At 39.4% G+C, this 20,420-nt stretch overlaps 1 protein-coding gene across 3 annotated transcripts in view; it reads left to right on the plus strand.

The window, feature by feature from the left end:
- The window catches only part of LOC128888507 (agrin-like), a 546,810-nt gene that overhangs the window by 99,605 nt on the left and 426,785 nt on the right, over positions 1 to 20,420 (plus strand). For all 3 annotated transcript variants that reach the window (XM_054145409.1, XM_054145410.1, XM_054145411.1), the window contains exon 2: positions 13,532 to 15,033. In XM_054145409.1, the coding sequence (XP_054001384.1) occupies positions 13,725 to 15,033 (1,309 nt within the window). In that variant the 5' untranslated portion in view covers positions 13,532 to 13,724. The remainder of the gene's footprint in view (positions 1 to 13,531; positions 15,034 to 20,420) is intronic.

The raw sequence follows: 20,420 nt of genomic DNA on the forward strand, positions 1-20,420 counted from the left end.
ATTCCTAGGTAGTTTCTCTTTGATTTTTGTTTTAAATAAATACCTTACATCTTCCTAAAGATTTTATCTTTTACTTCTTACAGGTAACATACAAACAATCACATTATTGTAAGAAGTATTCGTCAGTGTAATAACTATGACAAAATAGTTCGTCGCTTAAATCAAATTCATGATACATAAAATCACATAGAATTTTATAATTCAAAAGTGATTGTAGGAAACCTTCTGAAATTTTAAACACAAGAAAATAATGAGGTTAGGTTAACTTCATCCCTGTTACACCTGCACAAGCACAATTAAATAACGTTTCCGTGTGAATAAGCTGACCACGTTGTTAAATTTAGAATTCGGCTCAAAAATCGTGCTCGATACGGTTCGAAAATAAAGTAAAAAAAGTCTCCACCTGCTTCGATCCCTTTTCACGTGCGGCACTTCGCGGTGAGTCGCGGAGCCGGAAAATCTTGTAATCGCTTTCGGAAGCTGAACGTAATTGCGTTTGTTCTGCGCTGTTGACGTTAGATTTTTATTAGACGAACCGGTCGCGCAAAATAGAGTTAAGGACGACACGACGGAATGGCGAAGAAATCGACGAAACGACGTTCTGCCACCCAGTGTCAATAATGTCGATGGTATTTCAGCAAACGGTAGTCGACGAAGCGGCGACGTGTATTATTTTCGCACCGTGATTATGGCAGATCGAATGGTTGCTGTTGGATACACGTAAACCAAAGTGCCCAATGAAAAATCACGGAATTTTATTTATTTAAAAATAATACACATAATTTTATTGCGAATTAATTTTGGAAAGTTTAGAGCTTGTAAGAATCTTTCAATTTACGTGGAGTTTCCATCTATAGTAATTTAGTTTTTCATTAGAGACATTTTGTAACTACACGTCTGAACATCAGCTTTCATAATGTGTAAACAAAATCCTATGGTTTCATTTAAAAAAATAGCTGTGGCCTTGATACTCAGAAACTGGACCGGAAAAAAGGTAGTCATATAAGATGGACTCGTTCTGTAACAGTTTAGCTGCCTCACCTTGTATAACATGTTTGATAACTAAACATTGTAAACAGTTATAATGAATTTCAGCAAATATATTTTAAAAACGCTCAAATATTGCAACTTACTCTTATATAGGGTGTTAAAAAAAAAGCATTCAATATTTATATGGTGTATAGGGCACACTGTACTGAGTAAAAAAGCTTTAGTAAACATAGGTCCAAAGGTCAACCGTTTCTGAGATATAAACATTTTTGTTTGCTAGTATCATGATTGACTTACTTGCTTCCATCGCATGCGATGTTTATGTCAGTGTTTATAAATTGCGTTTTGAATGTTCCCATTCAAGTCCCGACAATTTCGTCAATTTCATTTTTTCAATTTCGTGTACAGAAATGAGCGGTGGACACGTGGAAAATCTTGTATAAGTATCAAAAACCCAGTATTAAGTCAATCATGATACTAGCAAACAAAAATGTTTATATCTCAGAAACGGTTGACCTTTGGACCTATGTTTACTAAAGCTTTTTACTCAATACAGTGTGCCCTATACACCATATAAATATTGAATGCTTTTTTTTGAACACCCTGTATAACAGGATTTCCTGTGCCAACTTGTATAAACTAATTAACACATTAAAACTGTTGAACTTCTGGATCGTGGCAACAGAATGGTCAAGCGTTTTCCATGGTCTAAAGTATAAATTTGTTCTCACTGAAACAAGCCAGCCATGGTTGCCTTTTTACGCGTGCAGGGGTGGGCCAACGAGAAATATAAGGGTAAGGGTACACCCTCGAGTCGAAAGGAGCAACGATAGGGTGTCGTTCTCCTCGTGTTTAGGTATTTATTTAACGACGAGTAGAAGAATACGGGAATGGACCGAAAGAAACGCTGAGAAAGACGAAAAGGAAGGGAGCAAATGACCAAAAGGGAGCACGAGGCCGGACCTGGCGAAGGTTCTTCCGGTCGAGACGTTGCAGGGGCACGAAAGTGCCCCCAGGGGCGTAATGCAGACTTCTGTTGGACACAAAAGTGCCATACCGGGGCCAGGCTAACGGACACGTGCACAACCTACGTACCTGTCGCATTGTGTTCGCTCCTTCGCCCTCGCGCGCACGTACCAATGGCGCCTTTCTCCTCCCGTGAACCTGAAAGCGAAGTCTCGTGCGAAAAAGAAAGCTTTTCATTAATCCGTCACGTCTATAAACAAAATTCATGAACAATTCATGAAACAAATTAAAACGCCGCGAGTGCTCGAACCTTGATTAAAAATCGCTTGTAATTTTACGTATCGATTCAAAAAAATCTTATACGTGCATGGTACTATTTTTCATGTTTTCAAAATAGAACAAGTTATTCACAACATAAAATTGAAATGCATGTAAGAAATTTATGAATTTATATATATAAATTCATAAAATTTGAAAATTATTTAAAAAATGTACATTTTAAAAATGTAAAATGCCGATTTATGAGCATATGGCGTTTTACATTTTTAAAATGTACATTTTTTAAATAATTTTCAAATAAATTCTGAATGAATTCCAAATAAACTCTAACTAAACTGCAACTAAATTTCCAAAATTTTCTAGAATACTCTTCTACTGTTGTTCGCGTAGCGCCCTTAATTTGGACGAAAGGGCCAACTTGCTTCTCTACAAGGTAACGAACTCGTCCACGACGCGTGTACCTGCAGCATCGTGGTTTCGCCTTTGCTTATTGTTAGCGGATTTCTTATCCACGAACCCGAAAGCAAAGTCTGGCGTGTTTGCGACAAACTCGCGACGTGAAGTTACTCAACGCCGCGTCGCGATTGTCTTCGTGGAAGTTGGAATAATTGTTGGGGGTCGGAGACAGGGCGGAGGAATTTTTATGGTCGCAATAGCAAAAGGTTCAAGGCTCCTGGAAAGATTACCAGCGATGAGGGACGTGGTAAAACTTTACTCGCTCGTTCCTGTGAAAATTATCACCGGATTACGCGTTTCTGCTGTTGAAACCCCTTTGTTCTTAGAGCAGGTTTCAACGTTTTATTTATCTTATTTACTTTACGTCTTTAACGTGCAAGTTGTAACAAGATAAACATAATAGGGGTGTAAGGCAACTTTGTTGTAAAGAAATGAAAAGAAAAGGAGCTATGGGATGAGGTGTAAGTGAAGGGCTGTTATACAAACCTAAATTCAACATCCTGTGCAGCTTCCGTTTTACGAGGAGAATATTTTAGCCCTTTGCACTCTGTGCCATCTCGTTGCAAAATGTGAGAACAGGAATCGCATTAGATGAAATCTTTTAGTCTTTAATGAAGAAAATGTATTTTACGTAATAACTGACAAAATTTGCTAGATAGAAGTGAAAAGGATTAAAAATTTTGAGGTGAACGTTGGAAATTGATCACCGTACGTTACCCTTGATTTCCTTGACTTCATTTATCCTTCAAATGTGGCCATTCGACCCAACGTGACCGAAGTTACAGGTGCGCAGGCTTTTGTGCATCTGCACGTTCGTTTATGCACCTGAAACTGAAACTCTGTGGCAACCCTTTTCGCTCGCCCCTCGCTCTCCTTCCCCGTCAATGCTCTACTCGTAATTCTAACGTTTGATTGCACCTATTACGCTTGAAGCACCTAATACGTAACTTTCGAGACTCGTGCGATAGGTCGACGCGGCAGCCGGGCAAAATCGATTTCACCTGCGCTTCACCTTCCCTTCTCGTCGACTAGTCCGTTTCCTCGCGTATCCTTGTTTCCCTTCGTTCGTTGTCTCAATTAAGATCGAAGATACAATGGGGTTACGCACGGTTTATTCGTGCCACGTCTTTCACATCACGTTGGGACGTTTATCAACATCGGTTAATCCATTCACTGCCAGGCAAATTTAAAGCGTCTTGCATTGGGCGCCAAGATTTAATACAGATGTGTAATCTAGATTATTATTTTGATAATAAAAAGTGGTATTAAATTTGTTGTTTCAAAAAGAAAATTTACGATCACCGTGACTCAAATGGCTATAAACTTGTCCCTCGTGTGAATTAATTATCAATGACATTTATAGGTAATTAGTAATTACTAATTACATGTTTTATTCCAGTTCTGTACTAACACTGAGTGTAATATACTTATCGTAATAATATTAAAAAATCGCATACAATTTTGTAAATTCTTCTCTAATATAAACAGGAAACATGTGCATGAGAAAGCCAATCTGTCTCAAGGGAAAATACCTTATGGGCAACTTTTGAAGAATATGAAAATAAATTTCAAATAAATTTCACATAAATTACGTCTTCCATCACACGTCGTTGGCGGACCTGTTATTGGAGAATTCGAGTGTTGAACGCATGGCTTATAGACAATAGCATACAAAAAATACAAGGTTGAATAAAATATTACTTTTGTTTTATTCTCGAGAACCATATTAAATTAAAATCTCGTTAAACATATTTTATACACGTGCAGAAGCTCATGGAAAAATCATGAAGTCTGGTACGATGACTCCCATAGTGGGGCATCGGTGTTATTAAATTTTTAAAATAATAGTTCACGAGGCTAGAGAGATACGAAGGTGTAATAGAAGAACAGGAATAGGTTTAAACATTTATGAGAAATTCTATTTTACGATACCAATGTTAAGTATTATACATTAAGTGATATTATTTGATGTACATTTTTGATTGAATTTATAGGGTACTGAATTAAACCAAAACTGTATTGAATTTTTATGATTTCGAAAAGAAATCTACACGCTTTATAATTCAATATATTTTTAATATCTTAATTTAAACTTATAACAACTTTATTATTTAAGTACAAATTTATTAGAAATTTCCATTGTATACCGATGTGGTACAGACTTTAACAAAACACTTCGTCTTGCAGAAAATAATTTTCGTAATTCCACAATTTTAAAGTAATTTTATACATGTCTCGTCGCACTCAGTGGAATAATTGCGCATATTCTCGGTGGATGAGGTTTAAAACACTACATTTTATCAAAAAATCTTCGAGCCTCAGATATATTTTAGTCCTTGTCAGTTTTCTGGGATTTTGTTCCACTGCGTGCTCGTTCTCCACTTTTCATCGACGCATCCGACTGCAAAATATTTGTTATTGTCCTTTAAATGGCGTTGACGCGCGGCTATAAAAATTCAACGTGTGTTTTCGCCAAACATCAAAACGCTTTCACGCATCGTACTTGGGCGGTTGGCCATGCATTCTATTCGAGATTCAGTTACCTGGTTTATTATATCGCATTTTCAGTCCTGCTTACAGCGAAAAAATTCCCGAGTTGTGAAAAACGATATCAGGATTCGTGTAAATTCCAATAATTTCAATTCAAATGTAACTTTCGTCTGAATTATGATAACTTTACGAATTAAATAATAACAAATGTAGATACGTTTAGATTAAAGACGAATGATTTGTATGTTTTGAATCTGCTATGTTCCTTTACGTATTCAACAGAAATTAAATGATGGAGGTATCATTAGGTTTAGGTTAGATTTAACTGAGATTTTGGAGAAATTTCTAAAATTTGTAATAAAATTAGGGATAATAAAATAGTAAATAGAAGACTATGGATTAGTCAAGCCACCTATAAAACACTCATAACGAATAATTTATACATTGTCCAAGGCTTTACAAATGAATATTTCAAATATCAGACAAATATTTCAAAAGCTCCCGAAAATTAAAGATTTGGAAGACGGTATCCCCCGCCTAAGGAATGCAGTGACTTCGCCACATCGTGAAATTCATGGCTGTCGACGACTAGGCAACCAAAGCCCATTCGCTGGAATTCCTTTCCTTCGATTCCCAGATTTCTTCGACTCGTTTCCGTTTTAACGCTCGAGCCTTCCGTACCTCGATGGCTGACCGAACGCGAACACCGGGGATCGCATTAAACATTCAAAGGGACGGCAAAAAAGGAGATGCATTTGCATCCAGCGGCGCAACTGCGGACTCCCGGGGGAAAACATAAATAATTCAACAGTTTTTACGCGACCACCGAAAGGGGGGCTACGCGACGGGTGATTCGGGTCGGTAGGGAAACGGACTCGATCGGAGCGTGCCAAATTGTCAAATAAATGTGCGAAAAATGCACCCGCGAACGGCGTCGAACGTCAGGAGGAAACGATGGGTTTAAACCGGAACTTCCGTGGGTTGGCTATGAAATTTCCATCGGGAATGATGCTCGCGTTCGACTGTCTGAAATTATTGATGTCGGCGCGGCGGGATGTTCGAAAATTCGACGACGATCTGCGGTGAACGTTGGCACGATAAATTTGCCGACGCTTATGCAGAGAAAACGTTTTTCAGTTGCAAGGGGGAGTAAGAATGTTGTGCACGCGTCGTCTGGAATGAAAGGTTAATGATTTCTTGGAACATATTGCAAACGCTTCGCTACTCTTTCCGCGGATTCGTTGTTTATTGGAGAAACAGCGAAAATGCGAGAGAATTGCGTACTGAATGCGAAGCAGGTGAATGTCAAAGACTGTGAGAACGGTCTGTGATATTTAAATTCAGGTTTTTGTAGTCAGAAACTGTGTTAGCATTGATAGAGATAGAACGTGGTGGTATTTATGAGCTGAATATTTGAATTGTTTATTTGGCTCTTGAAGTGAGCATTTGGTGATAAATATGAATTTTTGTTTGAATCTTTGGAGCGAAGACTAATTAATCTTTACTGAAGAGGATGGACATATATTCATCATGAAGACATTCGTCGGAAAAAATATAAGTAACACTTTTCGATGAAGGAAAATTTTATTTACATTATATCGTTCTGTGGAGGAATTCATTTTTAATATAAACGGGAAACGTATGCACGAAGCAATCGGTTTCAAGAGAAAATAACTGATGAGCAACTTTTGAAGAATATGAAAATAAATATCAAATAAATTTCAAACAAGATACAATCACTTCGTTCGCGTTGGTTTCCAAATAAATGTTTCGTTATAAATATGTACACGAATAAACTTAATACATGTATGTGTTTATAGTGACAAATTTTTTGGAAGCATCAAGCCTATCATTTAATTTAGACAAATTCCTTCGGTAGACGTACAGGGTACGAATACTTGTGAGACAGACTGTAAGTGATATCCGTTTTCAAAGCCATTTTGTTCGAAAGACGTAATTATCGCCGTGGATATTCGGCAGTATCGAGATATCTGGTCGATTTGACAACAAAGTAACCCAGGAAGTGATATCGGCGCCATGGATCATCGATGATGTCCGTCGAGTATCAGGAAAGTTTTAACGACGCTTCATTAGGGAAAACAGTTTCACGCGACGGTATTCAAGCGCTGAGCGTCACTGTAAGACGTTACTAATCCGAAAACACGACTGAGAAATAGCTACAGCTGCTCGACGTTCCTCCGTGACAATAATTGCCAGCTGGCGACGGGAACGAGGTACCGGGGAGACGCGGCGAATGACAAAAACTGACAACCAGAGAGATTACCGTATGGATTAATGTTGTGTCCTTTGTCTCGCGGAACTTTGTACAACCTCTTTACACAGGCGCGCATGTTATTTCGCTAATCTGGCTTTGCTGAATGAGTAATATCATAATTTTCGAAACGTTAAATCCTTTGTGAAGCGTAATGACTCGGTGTTGCGCATGATTTAATATCTAATTACTAATCACTTCGTTCGAAACTAATTCACTGCTTCGCGTGCTCGCTACGTTCGAAACGTTCTACGAGTCCTTTCTACATAGTTAATTCTTTGAAGTTAGGTGGGTTAAAACTATCCCACATTTTGCTTTGCTTTACTATTTTATTTAAAATTTTTCGTTCATTTAGCTTTTTTGATAAATGAGATAGAGAGAATTTGATAGATGACACTGTTCCTTTGAGCAGCTTGAATTTTATTTTTCATTTATAACGGTTAACGGTTGACACTATTTCTGAATATAAAAATTTAATTAACGTAAGCAAAGGTTTAATGGAATTGAAAATTTGTTCGACTAGTTATGCATTTTACTACCGCGACGGCTTGAACGAACGCTACCGTTTCGAGTGTAAAAACTTTGCGATATTTAATGTCAGTTTGCCAAGTGTGTGTGGAATTAAAAAGTGTTCTTTCAGAGCGAAAGTTGGATGATTAGTTCCATCGCGTATGAATGCTTAACAATATTGCACTACGCAAACTCTTCTTTCTAAACTTTAATGTCTGTACTTTGAAGAGTTTAAAATTATATATAAATTAACGAAGTTAATTAAAATCGAATTAGGGTAAAAACCATGTTACATGATTTTCATTTGTTGAATATAAAAGATTTGGATGTGGTGACTTCGTAATGACAAACAAAATTAAGAATAAGGGAAATAGTTCGGTATAAGGTCACACGAACTTGAATTACATTTATTCTGATAATGTTTCTAGCTGACCCAAATCAGTGTACTACTAAAGTTAGGATATGTAATCTATTCTCTTAAAATTATATTTTAACAAAGACAGATTTTAAAAAAGCTTTTGATTCTGTTTGTCATCGCATACTGTATTGGATTGCAGATTATAATAATATTTAACAATTCATCTTCGTAATAAACCACCTACAGATACAGTCAATCTTGTGTTTTATTATATAATAAAAATGGGTTACATTGTAAATCTATTATTATTATTGTAATCTATTATTTCTATGATTGTGGAAGAATTTATGCAATAAAGGGTAACTTTATTTAACCCACATATAAATAAATAAATGAATAAGTAAGAATGTTTTTCTGAACAAGTGTCTTTGTACCGGGCAAAACCTACTCACTCATACGAAACGTCTCTGGTCGTCATCAGTCAAAACGAGCCACGCTGACGTCGAATCTTCTCGAATGGGCGGGATTCTTTCGCTTTCATTCCTCCGATCCATTTAAAATCGTAGACATCGGGGATTTGCTCGTGTCGGCGCGTATCTCACGGAAGGAAATAATTGTCGGTGAAATTACGACGCACTGCATTCTCGTTTTAATTAGAATCTCCAAGCTATCGCGAAAAGGGAGGGGAGGGACCGACTGTCTTCTGACTTTGAATCCTCATTAATCCCGTAAGTTATTCAGAGGAGGGTTCCCTCCAGATCCGCCGAACGACCAATTTTATCCAGACCGCTCGAGTGTCGTAACTAACAAACTACGAAGGAGGGAACTTCGATCGTCGAGTTACCGATTGAGGGGTTACGTAAGGCTGACGAGCTGAAGAATAAGAGTCTTTGGAAATTCCCTTTGAACACGAGCATGTAATTCTATCGAATGGTTATCTAAGTAACGGTAGTCTTGCGCAGGCAATGCTTCTTACGTTACTCTATTTTAATCGTGTTCCTACTGGGTCTTTTAGGAGACTTCTATGGGACTCGCAACTGTTGCAATCGGATTTACTAAGTACATATACATATATTGGGAGAGTAAAATAAATATGTAACACCGAAGTTATTTATGAAAGGCACAGTCAAACAATTAATGTTACTTATGAGAGTAAGAGAATTAAAAAAGAAAAATGAAAATTAAGTAAGATAAACTTCTATAGTCTTATCGTACAATCTTGTGATTGTATCTATCTATTATATCTATTATAAATATAATCCACCCAATCTATTCAATCTTATGACAATGAAAAAATTAATGTTCCTTATAAGAGTAAGAGAATTAAAGAAAAAATGATGTACAAAAAGCTTCTAAAGAGACTCTTTTATTTGTACTATACATTAAAATGTATGAATTAATTTTGTCTTTTCACAGTATTTTTAGGTTTGTGTCACTAGAAATATAAAAAAATGCGGATATTCCATTAAAACTGTCACTTTCTATTCGCATTATTATTAATTTCAAGTGGCCCCAGCTTAAAAATACTACGTTAAAAGGAAAACATTATTCTCTACATTGCACTGTATTTTATAAATAAAAGCATCTCCGTAAAAATATCTGAAAATATATTTTAACCATCTTGTTCACCGAATCTGAATTCCCTTCAAGGATGCGCTCGTCCCAGCACCACTGGCGCACACATGCGCGCGTGTTGCAGACGTTAGCAACACCGATCGGCTGATCGATGTGCATTATCATTCCGGTCGGCTCCACGTCGTAAAATGTTCGCCAGCGACTAAACTGTAGTAATAAGTACGTCGAGGGCTCAAAGGCGAGTAATAAGTACGACAAGGGCTCAAAGGAGATTGCTGTTCCGCATGCAAATATGATTAGTTCCGGAGCGTAACTTCATTTGCGTATATTAAAAGCGCAGATTAGCTCACTTTATGCAAACGACGACTGGATGGGCGTGGTGAGGGATCCTGGTACACCCCATGGGTCAGGACCGGCGAGGGAGGTCGGGGAAAAAATGTTTTTCCGGGAATTGTAAAAAGCGAGCGGGAACGGGAACGTTGGTCGGTCCGGATAGAAGCGGGATAAAGGCGCCGCCGTTTCCTGAATCCTGATTGCCAGTCGTTGAATGTTCCGTACGAGCGCCAGCTAGTCGTCGACCCCCGTCACCCCCTTGGCGAGCGACCGTCGACGTTCGTTCGCAAAAAAGATGCTCGTAATTACGGGTCACCTCGTTATGACAATACACCCGGGCTAAAAACGGAATATCCACGCTCTTTTCGAACGGCGTCGCCCATACACGCGTGCAAATCCTTGCGTTGGATAAACCGTGTCCCCGCAACGTTTAGGGGAATTCGTTCGAAAGGGGTGTTGCGGTTTATATGGGAAACTGGGGCACTTCGGAAGTCAATAGACATTTAAATAGTAAGGGAAAAGAGTTTTAAGCCATTGGAGATTAACCGTTTGACTGCTACGCAGTGCAAAAGCGCTGCGTTCATTTGCCTCGAAAATCGCGACGCAACACTTTTGCGCTGCGAGTTTCAGTGTGTCTTTGACATCAAGTTAAAATATGTCCCGCAGTTTTCGTGCGTTCCTGCAAGAATTGCTTAGCAGTCAAACGGTTAAAGCTGTTACTCGTACACGTCAAATACAGCAGGCTTTTGACTGAAGGAAGTAGTAGTGCCCATCGTTGGTCAGACAAACCAAGCGGCTGTGTATTTCATTCTACATGAAGCTAAATTTTTCACTTTATTTTTTCTATTGAATATTTATTTATGAAGGACTTTCTGAAACAGGCTTTAAGTATCAGTATATATAGTAAAATACGAATGGTGTAAAGTATATCCGATTTTCTTAGTTTAAATAAAAGTTTATATAATAACATTTATTTCAAGTATCCACGCTGCCAATCCTGATAGGTGTACGTTATTATTAAAAACCATAGTCCTAGATCTCCATTTGGAAATTCCAGTACAAATCACGTGTCTGACCAGTGTTGGTGTATTCTACTTGAAACTTTCTCAGGATCTCTAACAATCGTTAATCGTGCTAATCGAGCACGATACAAGTTAATGCAACATTGGTACGTCTTTGTAAAGAGACATAAGTAAATATATTATACAAACAGATTGTAAATGCACTGTCTTCTACGGATGACGAGTAGCGTCAACGTATTTCCATGCAAAATCAATGCTTGCCTGGCAGGAGGATCGACTAACTCCGATTTGAATCGCCTTGGTTAAAGGTATCATCGTTCGTTCACCCAGCGAAGATTTTCAATTACGGGAGGGAGCAAACTTTCGTTTTATCGCGCGGCGCCCGGATTACTCCATTATACATTAATAAAAGCGCGGCTTTCACGTAACGTACGAATGAAAGATAAACGCCATTCTCGAGGGACACTGTTTGCGGAGCACTCATTGTACACTACTCGAGAAGTTTCGCAACTACGGCGAAACGATATTCTTGCAGGCGCTTCCGCGGAAACTTCCGGGAACGTGACATTTTGTCGTTTCTCTGCAATCATGCTTAATTAATTATCGATCGTCCCCCGGGACGGCCGTCCCGAGTTCCGTCTACGAATTGATAACCATTAGAGGAGCCTCGTCGCTTCGATTGTGATTGGGAAATTATAAATTTATTCCTGGAATACAATCACACGTCATTCGGTCCTGTTTAATTCTCAGCTATTAACGTTTTCTGAATAACAACTATTTTTGTTTATTCTGTCGTGTATTGCCTATCGTATTCGATGTAGTAAGTATATATTTAGAGAGTACTTTTTCGGAACGGAATTCTTAATTTTATGGTTAATTCTGTCTTCTGAAACAAATCTTACGGATCAGGTTGTGAAATAAAAGTATAAAGGCTTTAGATTTGAAATGATAAATCAGGAAATGAGGAATATAAATTGAAATTTTATTCTGGGAGAAATATCACCTTAATAATAAAATAAAAGATAAATTAAAAGAAAATGATATCAGTAATTATAGAAGTATCAACAATTCTTTCAGAGGCTGGTAAAATGAAATAAAAATGATGAACGAAAGAAGAAGTATAACATAAGCGAACATACAAAATAAAATACATACATACGTATTATAAACATACATTATATATAACACACAATCTACGTTCTACAAATATGATAATAATAGTATAAACTACATACAAAATACGTATAAACTATTACGTTCTAACGGCAAAATCACCTCTTTTCAAACACACTATATCCAAGTACCCCATTCAGTTTTACAATGTCTGAGGCTTCAAGTGGTAACGGTCAGTGAGTTTTCTGTCAAAGCAACGAGGATCCGAAATGTTAATTTTATTTGACAAGAGCTTCGGTTTCCGTCGAAATTTAGTCGGGGCACGTGAATTCGGGCATTGGTATTATCGTCGGCCGCAACGAACGTTGCATTTCGGTCACGCACGATCGAGTATTATCGTCGTCATTGTTATATCGACCATTCGTGAGGTACCGAGCATACGGCTGTAATCGTAGTCTGGAGGAGCGCTTACGGAATATTGCGGCTCTGAACACCCTGTATTCAGATACATACATCGATAACGGACCACGGATAAGCACGCATAGAGACCTTGGCGAAACCGTTGGATCGCCTTAGACACGCGTCACGTCAATGCACCCAGGCAACCTAAAATACCTGTTATGCAGTCATTTTCGCATAAGAATTATACAGCTCATACTACAATTAATATATTTTCATAAAATAGATTTGTTAGGTAAAATTATAACGATTATTATAGCAGAGAAACGAGTGGAGTCATTATACGCGCTACGAGTCGCATTTTATAATAATTTCTTCCTCGTATCTCTTCATTCAGAAATGCTTTTTAAGCCTACATATTGTACAATTTATTCGTTGGATACATACTATATATTTGTAATATAGATGAAATATGTGTCAGCACAAGTACATTTGTATTTCTCTCAATTATGGGAACACTATTATAACTAGTCACCTCTCAACTTTCTATTTATTTATAAAAAGGCTAGGTACATAGTATATATTTGTAGTTTAGATATAATATACAATATTGTGTACATTTTCATTTTCCTCAATTATTCGACCACTATCGTAGCTGTCCACCTCTCAACTTTCTATTTATTTACAAAAACTATCCCACGATCCCTCCCTCATCCTCCTGCTAACACAATAACAAAATTAACGCCCGGTCTCTTCTCTTCTTTCCAGATTCGGTGACGGTCACTTACTAACACCCACGCCTCGTAACGCCATCTACCCACTAACCAACCGCAAAATGATCGTCCCGTTATTCTAAAAGTCGCGATCGGACGATCGTCGCGCTTGCACGTCGACGATCGAAGCGAACGAGCGGTTGTCGCGGTCGTTCGTTGCACGAAACCGATCATGCGAATTCCCGAAGATGCGCAGGACGAGCAGCAACGGTTTGAAGCTCGATCTGACAGAGAACACTCCAGGTAGCTCGTTGTCCCGGCTGCCGAACTTGGTCGAGCATGCGGAGAGCTGTCAGGCCGTGTCCGCCGGAACCGGTGAGAATTTAAGCAGCAAACTGCCGAACGTGGTCGAGGGCTCCATGGACTATGGTAACGAGCGCAGATCCTCCCGGTACCTCGAGTACCAAGACTCGAAACCTTATCAGGAACCCCAGTCGGCCTCCGGGCTGCCCCCCTACGAGCAGGGCTACCACGACCCGTCGAGAGGCTACAGAGGCTACGAACGGAACCCCTATGACAGGGAGGATATCGACCGTTACGATAACAGAATTTATTCCGAGGATGGGCTGAGGTACGATCGCCGGGGGGATCAGAGAACGTATCAGGAGTCGGACCTGGATGCGCCCTACGAGAGGAGCGATGCCCAGAAGCTCAGCAGGACTTACCCCGCGGAGCTCCAGGAGCCTGGCAGGCGATACTCGAGAGATCTGACAGATTACGAATACGCGTCCAGATACGCCGAGGAGACGCTGAAACTCGAGCCGAAGAAGGACCACCACCATCATTCGGGGAAGGTGTACGAGCCGGCGCCCTCGAAAGGCTACGAATCCGGCGTAAAGACCCACGATTCCGCTTACGAGCTGTCCTGCGCCGCGCAGCAGGACCTCGTCGCCAGGAAGTACGAAAACAAGTATCACTCCGTGAATAAAATGTACGGAACGTTGCCGAGGTACGAGGCTGGCAAGTCCTACGAGCCCAGGTCTTACGAGTACGAGGAGCAGACGTACGATACCGGCAGCAAGCCTTACGACTCCAAGTACGAGCTGACCAGTTCGAAGAGCTACGAGCGAACCAAGTACGACTGCTCGTCTTCCTCGAGATACCAGGACAAATCGTACGATCAGACGTTGAAGATCGGCGAGCTGGGCTCCTCGTCGTCGGCTGCTTACGCGAGGAAGACGCAGGACCAGGAGGAGACCAGTGCTGAGAAGATGAACGGGTATAGGAAGAACAATTTCGAGTCGTACGGGGTGTACTCCGATCCCGAGGAGGATCACGGTTTTCCGACTGAGAAAAAGACGCCTCAGTATCCATACAAGGGTGTCGTCGTCAATGTCAGCGGGGAGTCGAGCGTCATCGACCAGAAACGGGCTAAAGACGGCAGACAAACCGAAATGCCTGGGAATCCCTGGTGCAGGCCTACCATACTCTTGTTGTTCCTGGTCTTGCTCGTTGTCGTCTTCGTTTTCGTCGCTGGAATCCTTCTATACCTAAACTGTGAGTATTTACTTTTGTTCTGTAATTTCTTGTTCGTGAGTTTCAGCTAGGGATAAAGAGTCCGAGACACCACTTCACGTAAAGACAATTCTTAAATCATGTCACGATTGTGTGAGGCATTTCAAAGCAGAGATCTTATTTAATATATAATCTTAAGTAATCTTATTGTTTGTAGGCTGGATTTAAAATTAAATGTATATAAAATGAAAATAGAAGTCTTGATATGCTATAAGTATCTTGATTAAAGTGCAGTCAACAAGAAGCTTTTATAAAAATTGGAATAGCTATCAAACGAATGGAGATTAGTCAAGTGAGATATGAAATACAACGAAGATATAGGCCACCTAAATATCTCTTCTAGTTTTTGTGATATGAAAATTGTTTAACGAGATATCTCGTAGTTCAAATTGATTGCAATTACTCAAAGGATAAGTTTGTAGTTAATATTGTTTAATATCGCTTTTTATTATCAATGTAATAATCTAGATTACACACCTGTACTAAATCTTGGGATTATTTCAACGTTTCGATTCACTTTTGGATCATTACATTTTTTTGAGGTTATGTATCCAGATCGACATACTTTTATTTTATTATAGCAGTCTATTTTCAAGACAGTTCAGGGCCTACAAGATAGAAAAATTGCAAGAAGGATCTATTTGTCTCAATTCCAGCCTATAATACCTTAATACCGTATCTTTCGGCTTGCTGGCGATAACAGATCGCGCGGACGCAGGGATTATTCAAACTTAGCGCCTCCTTCGCGCCTTACGTTTATCCTAGGAGCGATAAAACCCGTTTAAAGTTATAAGTCACGTTCCACGGTGAACGAACGCCCGTAGTTAACAGGGCTTTGTTAGAAGGATACGAAATTAGCAAAGTTTCAGCGGCTACAAAGACTCCTCTCGTTCTTCGGACTAATAGTACGTCTCGTTCGACGGTCGAGTACGTTTTCTCGTTTTCCAGGTAATTTTCTTCTTCGCTGGTGTGTCCAAGCGATTTCGGAGGGTCATTTCGTTAATGAGCATCCGATACCAATTATTTACGGTCGGCCGTGTGACCGCCATAATAATGCCAACGACGTCGACGACGACAACGTAGACGACGACACGTGCTGACGATACGTTAAGCTCGTAACGGTAGGAGTCTCCAACGGTAGTTTTATGTATCGAATTTGACATGCTGGGCACGTAGAGACTTGCCACAAGCGAAACCGTTCGGTTGGAATTACAATGCGAGGAGTAAATGGAAGAATAGGGTTTAAAGAATACAGGTGGACAAAAGTGACGTTTACGTTGGCTATTCGTTTTGTTGCGACGTGAACGTCACAGCCGCGTACGATACAAAGAGCTTCCTCTGCAACGGGTATTAAATTTTTCTTTGAAACCGCGATGCTACCTCCTGGGCCGTATTCGTGGGCTTTGTCGGATCTGTCCGAAAGTTTCATTTTTGTCTGGTAAATATTTCCGCGGCTATTTGAAATTGCTTGGAGAATCGATTGGTCAACCTTGATATGGTTCTGTATATTTTTATTTGTACATTAATTTGATATTATTTTCACGCGTAAATTAATTACTTTCTTAATATTGCGTGACCAAGATTACGAGGGTTTAATTTATTTATTGCATCTGAGGTATCTCACAGGATGTAAAGTAGATCTTTCTCTATTATTAAGATTCGACTTTATTAATTAGACGTAAATAAGATTAAGATTACTGTTATCTTTTATTTAAAACTCTATCAAGTATAGAATAAAGTTTCATTTTATTAAATATTCAAACACTATCAAAGTTAAAATAAATTTTAATTTGAATAAATATATCCTTATTTTTATACCGCTGCTATAGAGACCACCGTTTTCGTTTATTTCAAAATCTAACCAGGAAATCTACCCCAAAATTTTTATTTTTGTACCGATATTCCCACCTCGATGTTATTTTTAAGACTTAGTTTTGGTAATATCCACGTTGCGCCCGAAGAAGCAGAGGAAGGAATTTATTTACTCGTAAGACAAGCGCGCAAGTCAGCATACAAGAAAGGAAGAACAGGGAAACGATATGGGGTGGGCTGGCTTTCTCAGGGAATCATTGGAGATCTTTGCTTGGTCGTTTATGTGATAGCAACACGCTTGGGGCCAGCCATCGCGCTCTGTTCTCCGGAGGAATATAAACTGACTCGTTTTGAAGCAACCAATTCGCCGTTTACGAGTGACGTTCGTTTTATATTTTTATCCGCGATTCAATTACGGATATACTCGCGTAAGCGAAACTATACTCCACCGAAAGGATCCAATTACTTTGCTTTACCGTATGGTTGAACATTTCATTGAGCATCTAAGCACGAGTAACGTCTTTATTACCCCGGAAAGGAATTGGGGCGTAACCGTGCACTTTAGGAGACAATTGGAAATATTACAGTTTCATTAAGGTATTATGTACATTACTCTGATTCAATTCTGTTATCAATGTGTATCTATTGCGATTGTAGTGCAATAGATTGGTCTATAAATAATCCGATTGCAATCATTGTTTTGCAATTTCATACGTAAAGAGAGTATAGATATATAGACAGTCTCATAAATATTTGTCCTCCCTATATCTATTAAAGAAGTTTGTCTAATTTAAATAATAGGTTCGGTGTTTCCATATAAATATTTCATTATAAATATGTACATGGATAAACTTTACACTTGTACAAATATAACGAACAATTTATTTGGAAACATCAAACCTATCATTTAATTTAGACAAATTCCTTCAATAAACAGAGGATACGAATATTTATGGGACCGACTGAAAGTGTATGCATACTTTTATTTTGAATTTTATATACCATTACTAGTGTTCATCAATCGTAGAATTTTGTCAGAAGTCTGAAAAATAATTTGGACTACAGAGGATCGAAGAGTTACCAAACATTAAAATATCATCTTCAAAATCACAAAACTGTAATATTATTCACTTGTTGTCTCCTTTACCATACTTCCAAATAACAGAGAAAATAACGGAGAGTCCGCAAGTTTAAACGAGGCACGGTGTCATAGAAACGAGCTTATAGCGTTCACGTTACAAAGTCCGACACCCAGTTCCTAATAAGAGCCTCCAACCTCCACTGTTCTAACAAATATTTATTCCTCCTCGCTTTACGCTTTGTGACGGTGCCCTTCGTTAAAAACGGAGCCCTTCGTCGCTCCGATTCACCCTTTCGACAAACGTCGAACCCGACGAACAAAGGAACGGAACGGAACGGAACGGAACGAAAAACGCGAAAAAAGGCGAATTCACCTGTGAAGGGAGACGCGCGTTACGCGCCGCAGGCCAGCGCGCGCGTTTTCCCGTGCGATTTCCGCTTGCCTCGGTATCAGCTGGCGAACGGTACTTGGGGACGAACGATGGCCGACACAATGGACGGAAGAGAAGCCTCTCTGTCTCCCAGCGGTAGAAAAATACCAAGGGGGTGCACGCGCGGCAGTCGGGACGAGGCCCTGGTGTCCTCGGGTATTCCGAGTGGCTGAGTTTGGCAGCGGTCGACAGGACCGTTTGAGCGATTCGGTTTATTTTCGGGTCAAGTTTTCGCCCCGTCGCTTCGCAATCAGCCGCCGCATTGTCCGACGGACAATACATTTACTGGAACGATCGACGTAGAAATTCGCCGAAAACGTCCCTGTTCCGCGATCCCACTCGTCGAGCGTGGTATTTTCCTGAATTCTAAGCAACAATGTGGTCCCGTGCTGGTTTCCATGCAAAAAGTTGATTGTTTACCAAGTACACGAAACAGAATTTCGCGGGACGCTTCTTGCGGGATTCGGTAGGAGTTTCCGCTTGAGATTTATTTTCTGTAATATTGAGCCCTTAGATCGGAAATGACCAACTAGACTTATCGCGACCACGAGCGCTGACCCTTTGACATTATGGGTAATCTATTCACTGCTACCAACGAGATGCCTTGTAGTTGAAATTGATTGTAATTACTCTAGGGATAAGTTTTGAGCTTTTTAAGTCACGATTTATTGCAAAAGACGATCGTAAATTTTCTTTTTGAAACAACAAATTTAATAGCACTTTGTATTATCAAAGTAATAACCGAAATTACACATCTGTATTTTACGTCTTGGCGCCCACGGTAAAACGCTTTGAATTTGCCTAGCATTGAATAGGTCAAGAATCAGTTGCAGAGGTATAATTTATTAATCACTACGTCCTAAGAACTTTGGTCCGTCTTACAATATATATTATAGATCTGGTACGAATTCATTTTGATCTATTCATTGAGAGCTTGGTCTACACGCTAAGAGCCTGATTCTGGAACTTAGTTTGGTCTGCACTCTAATACCTTCTTTTGAACTACACGCGAATATACCAATAATATCATTTGTTAGTCTCATAAAACATGACAACCATCACATAAAATGCAATCTATTGGTTTGAAAGTTAAAGCAAGTTCTATATACCTTTTTAAAAATTTTCTTATTTGAATTTCAAATTTTACAACTGACCTGTGCAAGACAAACTAGCAAATTTAATGTATATTGCTTATAAAATGCGAAAAGAAAACTCATCAGTATTTCTTAAGAATAAATACATATTTGAGGAATTATATTACAGACAGATTTTTAATTTGATATTAATAATTGCCCCGTAAATCATCACACCTCAGTGGACTGCAACATAGACTGCATACACAGTCTAACAATGTGAATTTTATTTGCACGAGCTTTGATGTCCAATAAAATAGCAAATATTGTCGACATACCTTTCGATCACACATTTGAATCATTACATTACAAACAGATTTAATAATTATTTTATAACGGATGATACCTCAGATGACCAAAACATAAGCAGTCCAAAATACATTCACAACAATTTCAAAAAATAAAATTCTAAATATCTATATGGTATGTGATTATAAATGAAACATGAACAATATTATTATACACGGTGTTCTATCTTTTCAGCCCGAGGAAACAAGGAAGCCGGCGAAATAAATCTGAAAACCGAAACAAAAGTAATAAAGAATCATTTTCTGATTCCGCGCGGACGTCCTGTGTCGAAGGATCGTCGAATTACTCGCTCCCGGGGTCGTGCATCGGTACGTTGGCACGTTACAAAGCGGCATGCGCAAAATTTATACCTCGTCATACGACAGTATTGCGTACCCGCGTAGCGCATCGACTCGTAACACAAATCTTCCAGCTCTGTTCGACGATGTACGATTCATCTCGGTCCGATTCGTCAATGTCTGGGTGTCCTTGTCGCGGCAATCGCGCCCCGTTCGTCGAGTGCGTTACGGAAAATGGCGACACGCCATTAATCAGACCGCGTTATGACTCGTCGAGATTCTCTCTCTCTCTCTCTCTCTCTCTCTCTCTCTCTCTCTCTCTCTCT

Source organism: Hylaeus anthracinus, unplaced genomic scaffold, assembly GCF_026225885.1.
Source record: "Hylaeus anthracinus isolate JK02 unplaced genomic scaffold, UHH_iyHylAnth1.0_haploid 11994, whole genome shotgun sequence".
Classification (NCBI taxonomy): domain Eukaryota; kingdom Metazoa; phylum Arthropoda; class Insecta; order Hymenoptera; family Colletidae; genus Hylaeus; species Hylaeus anthracinus.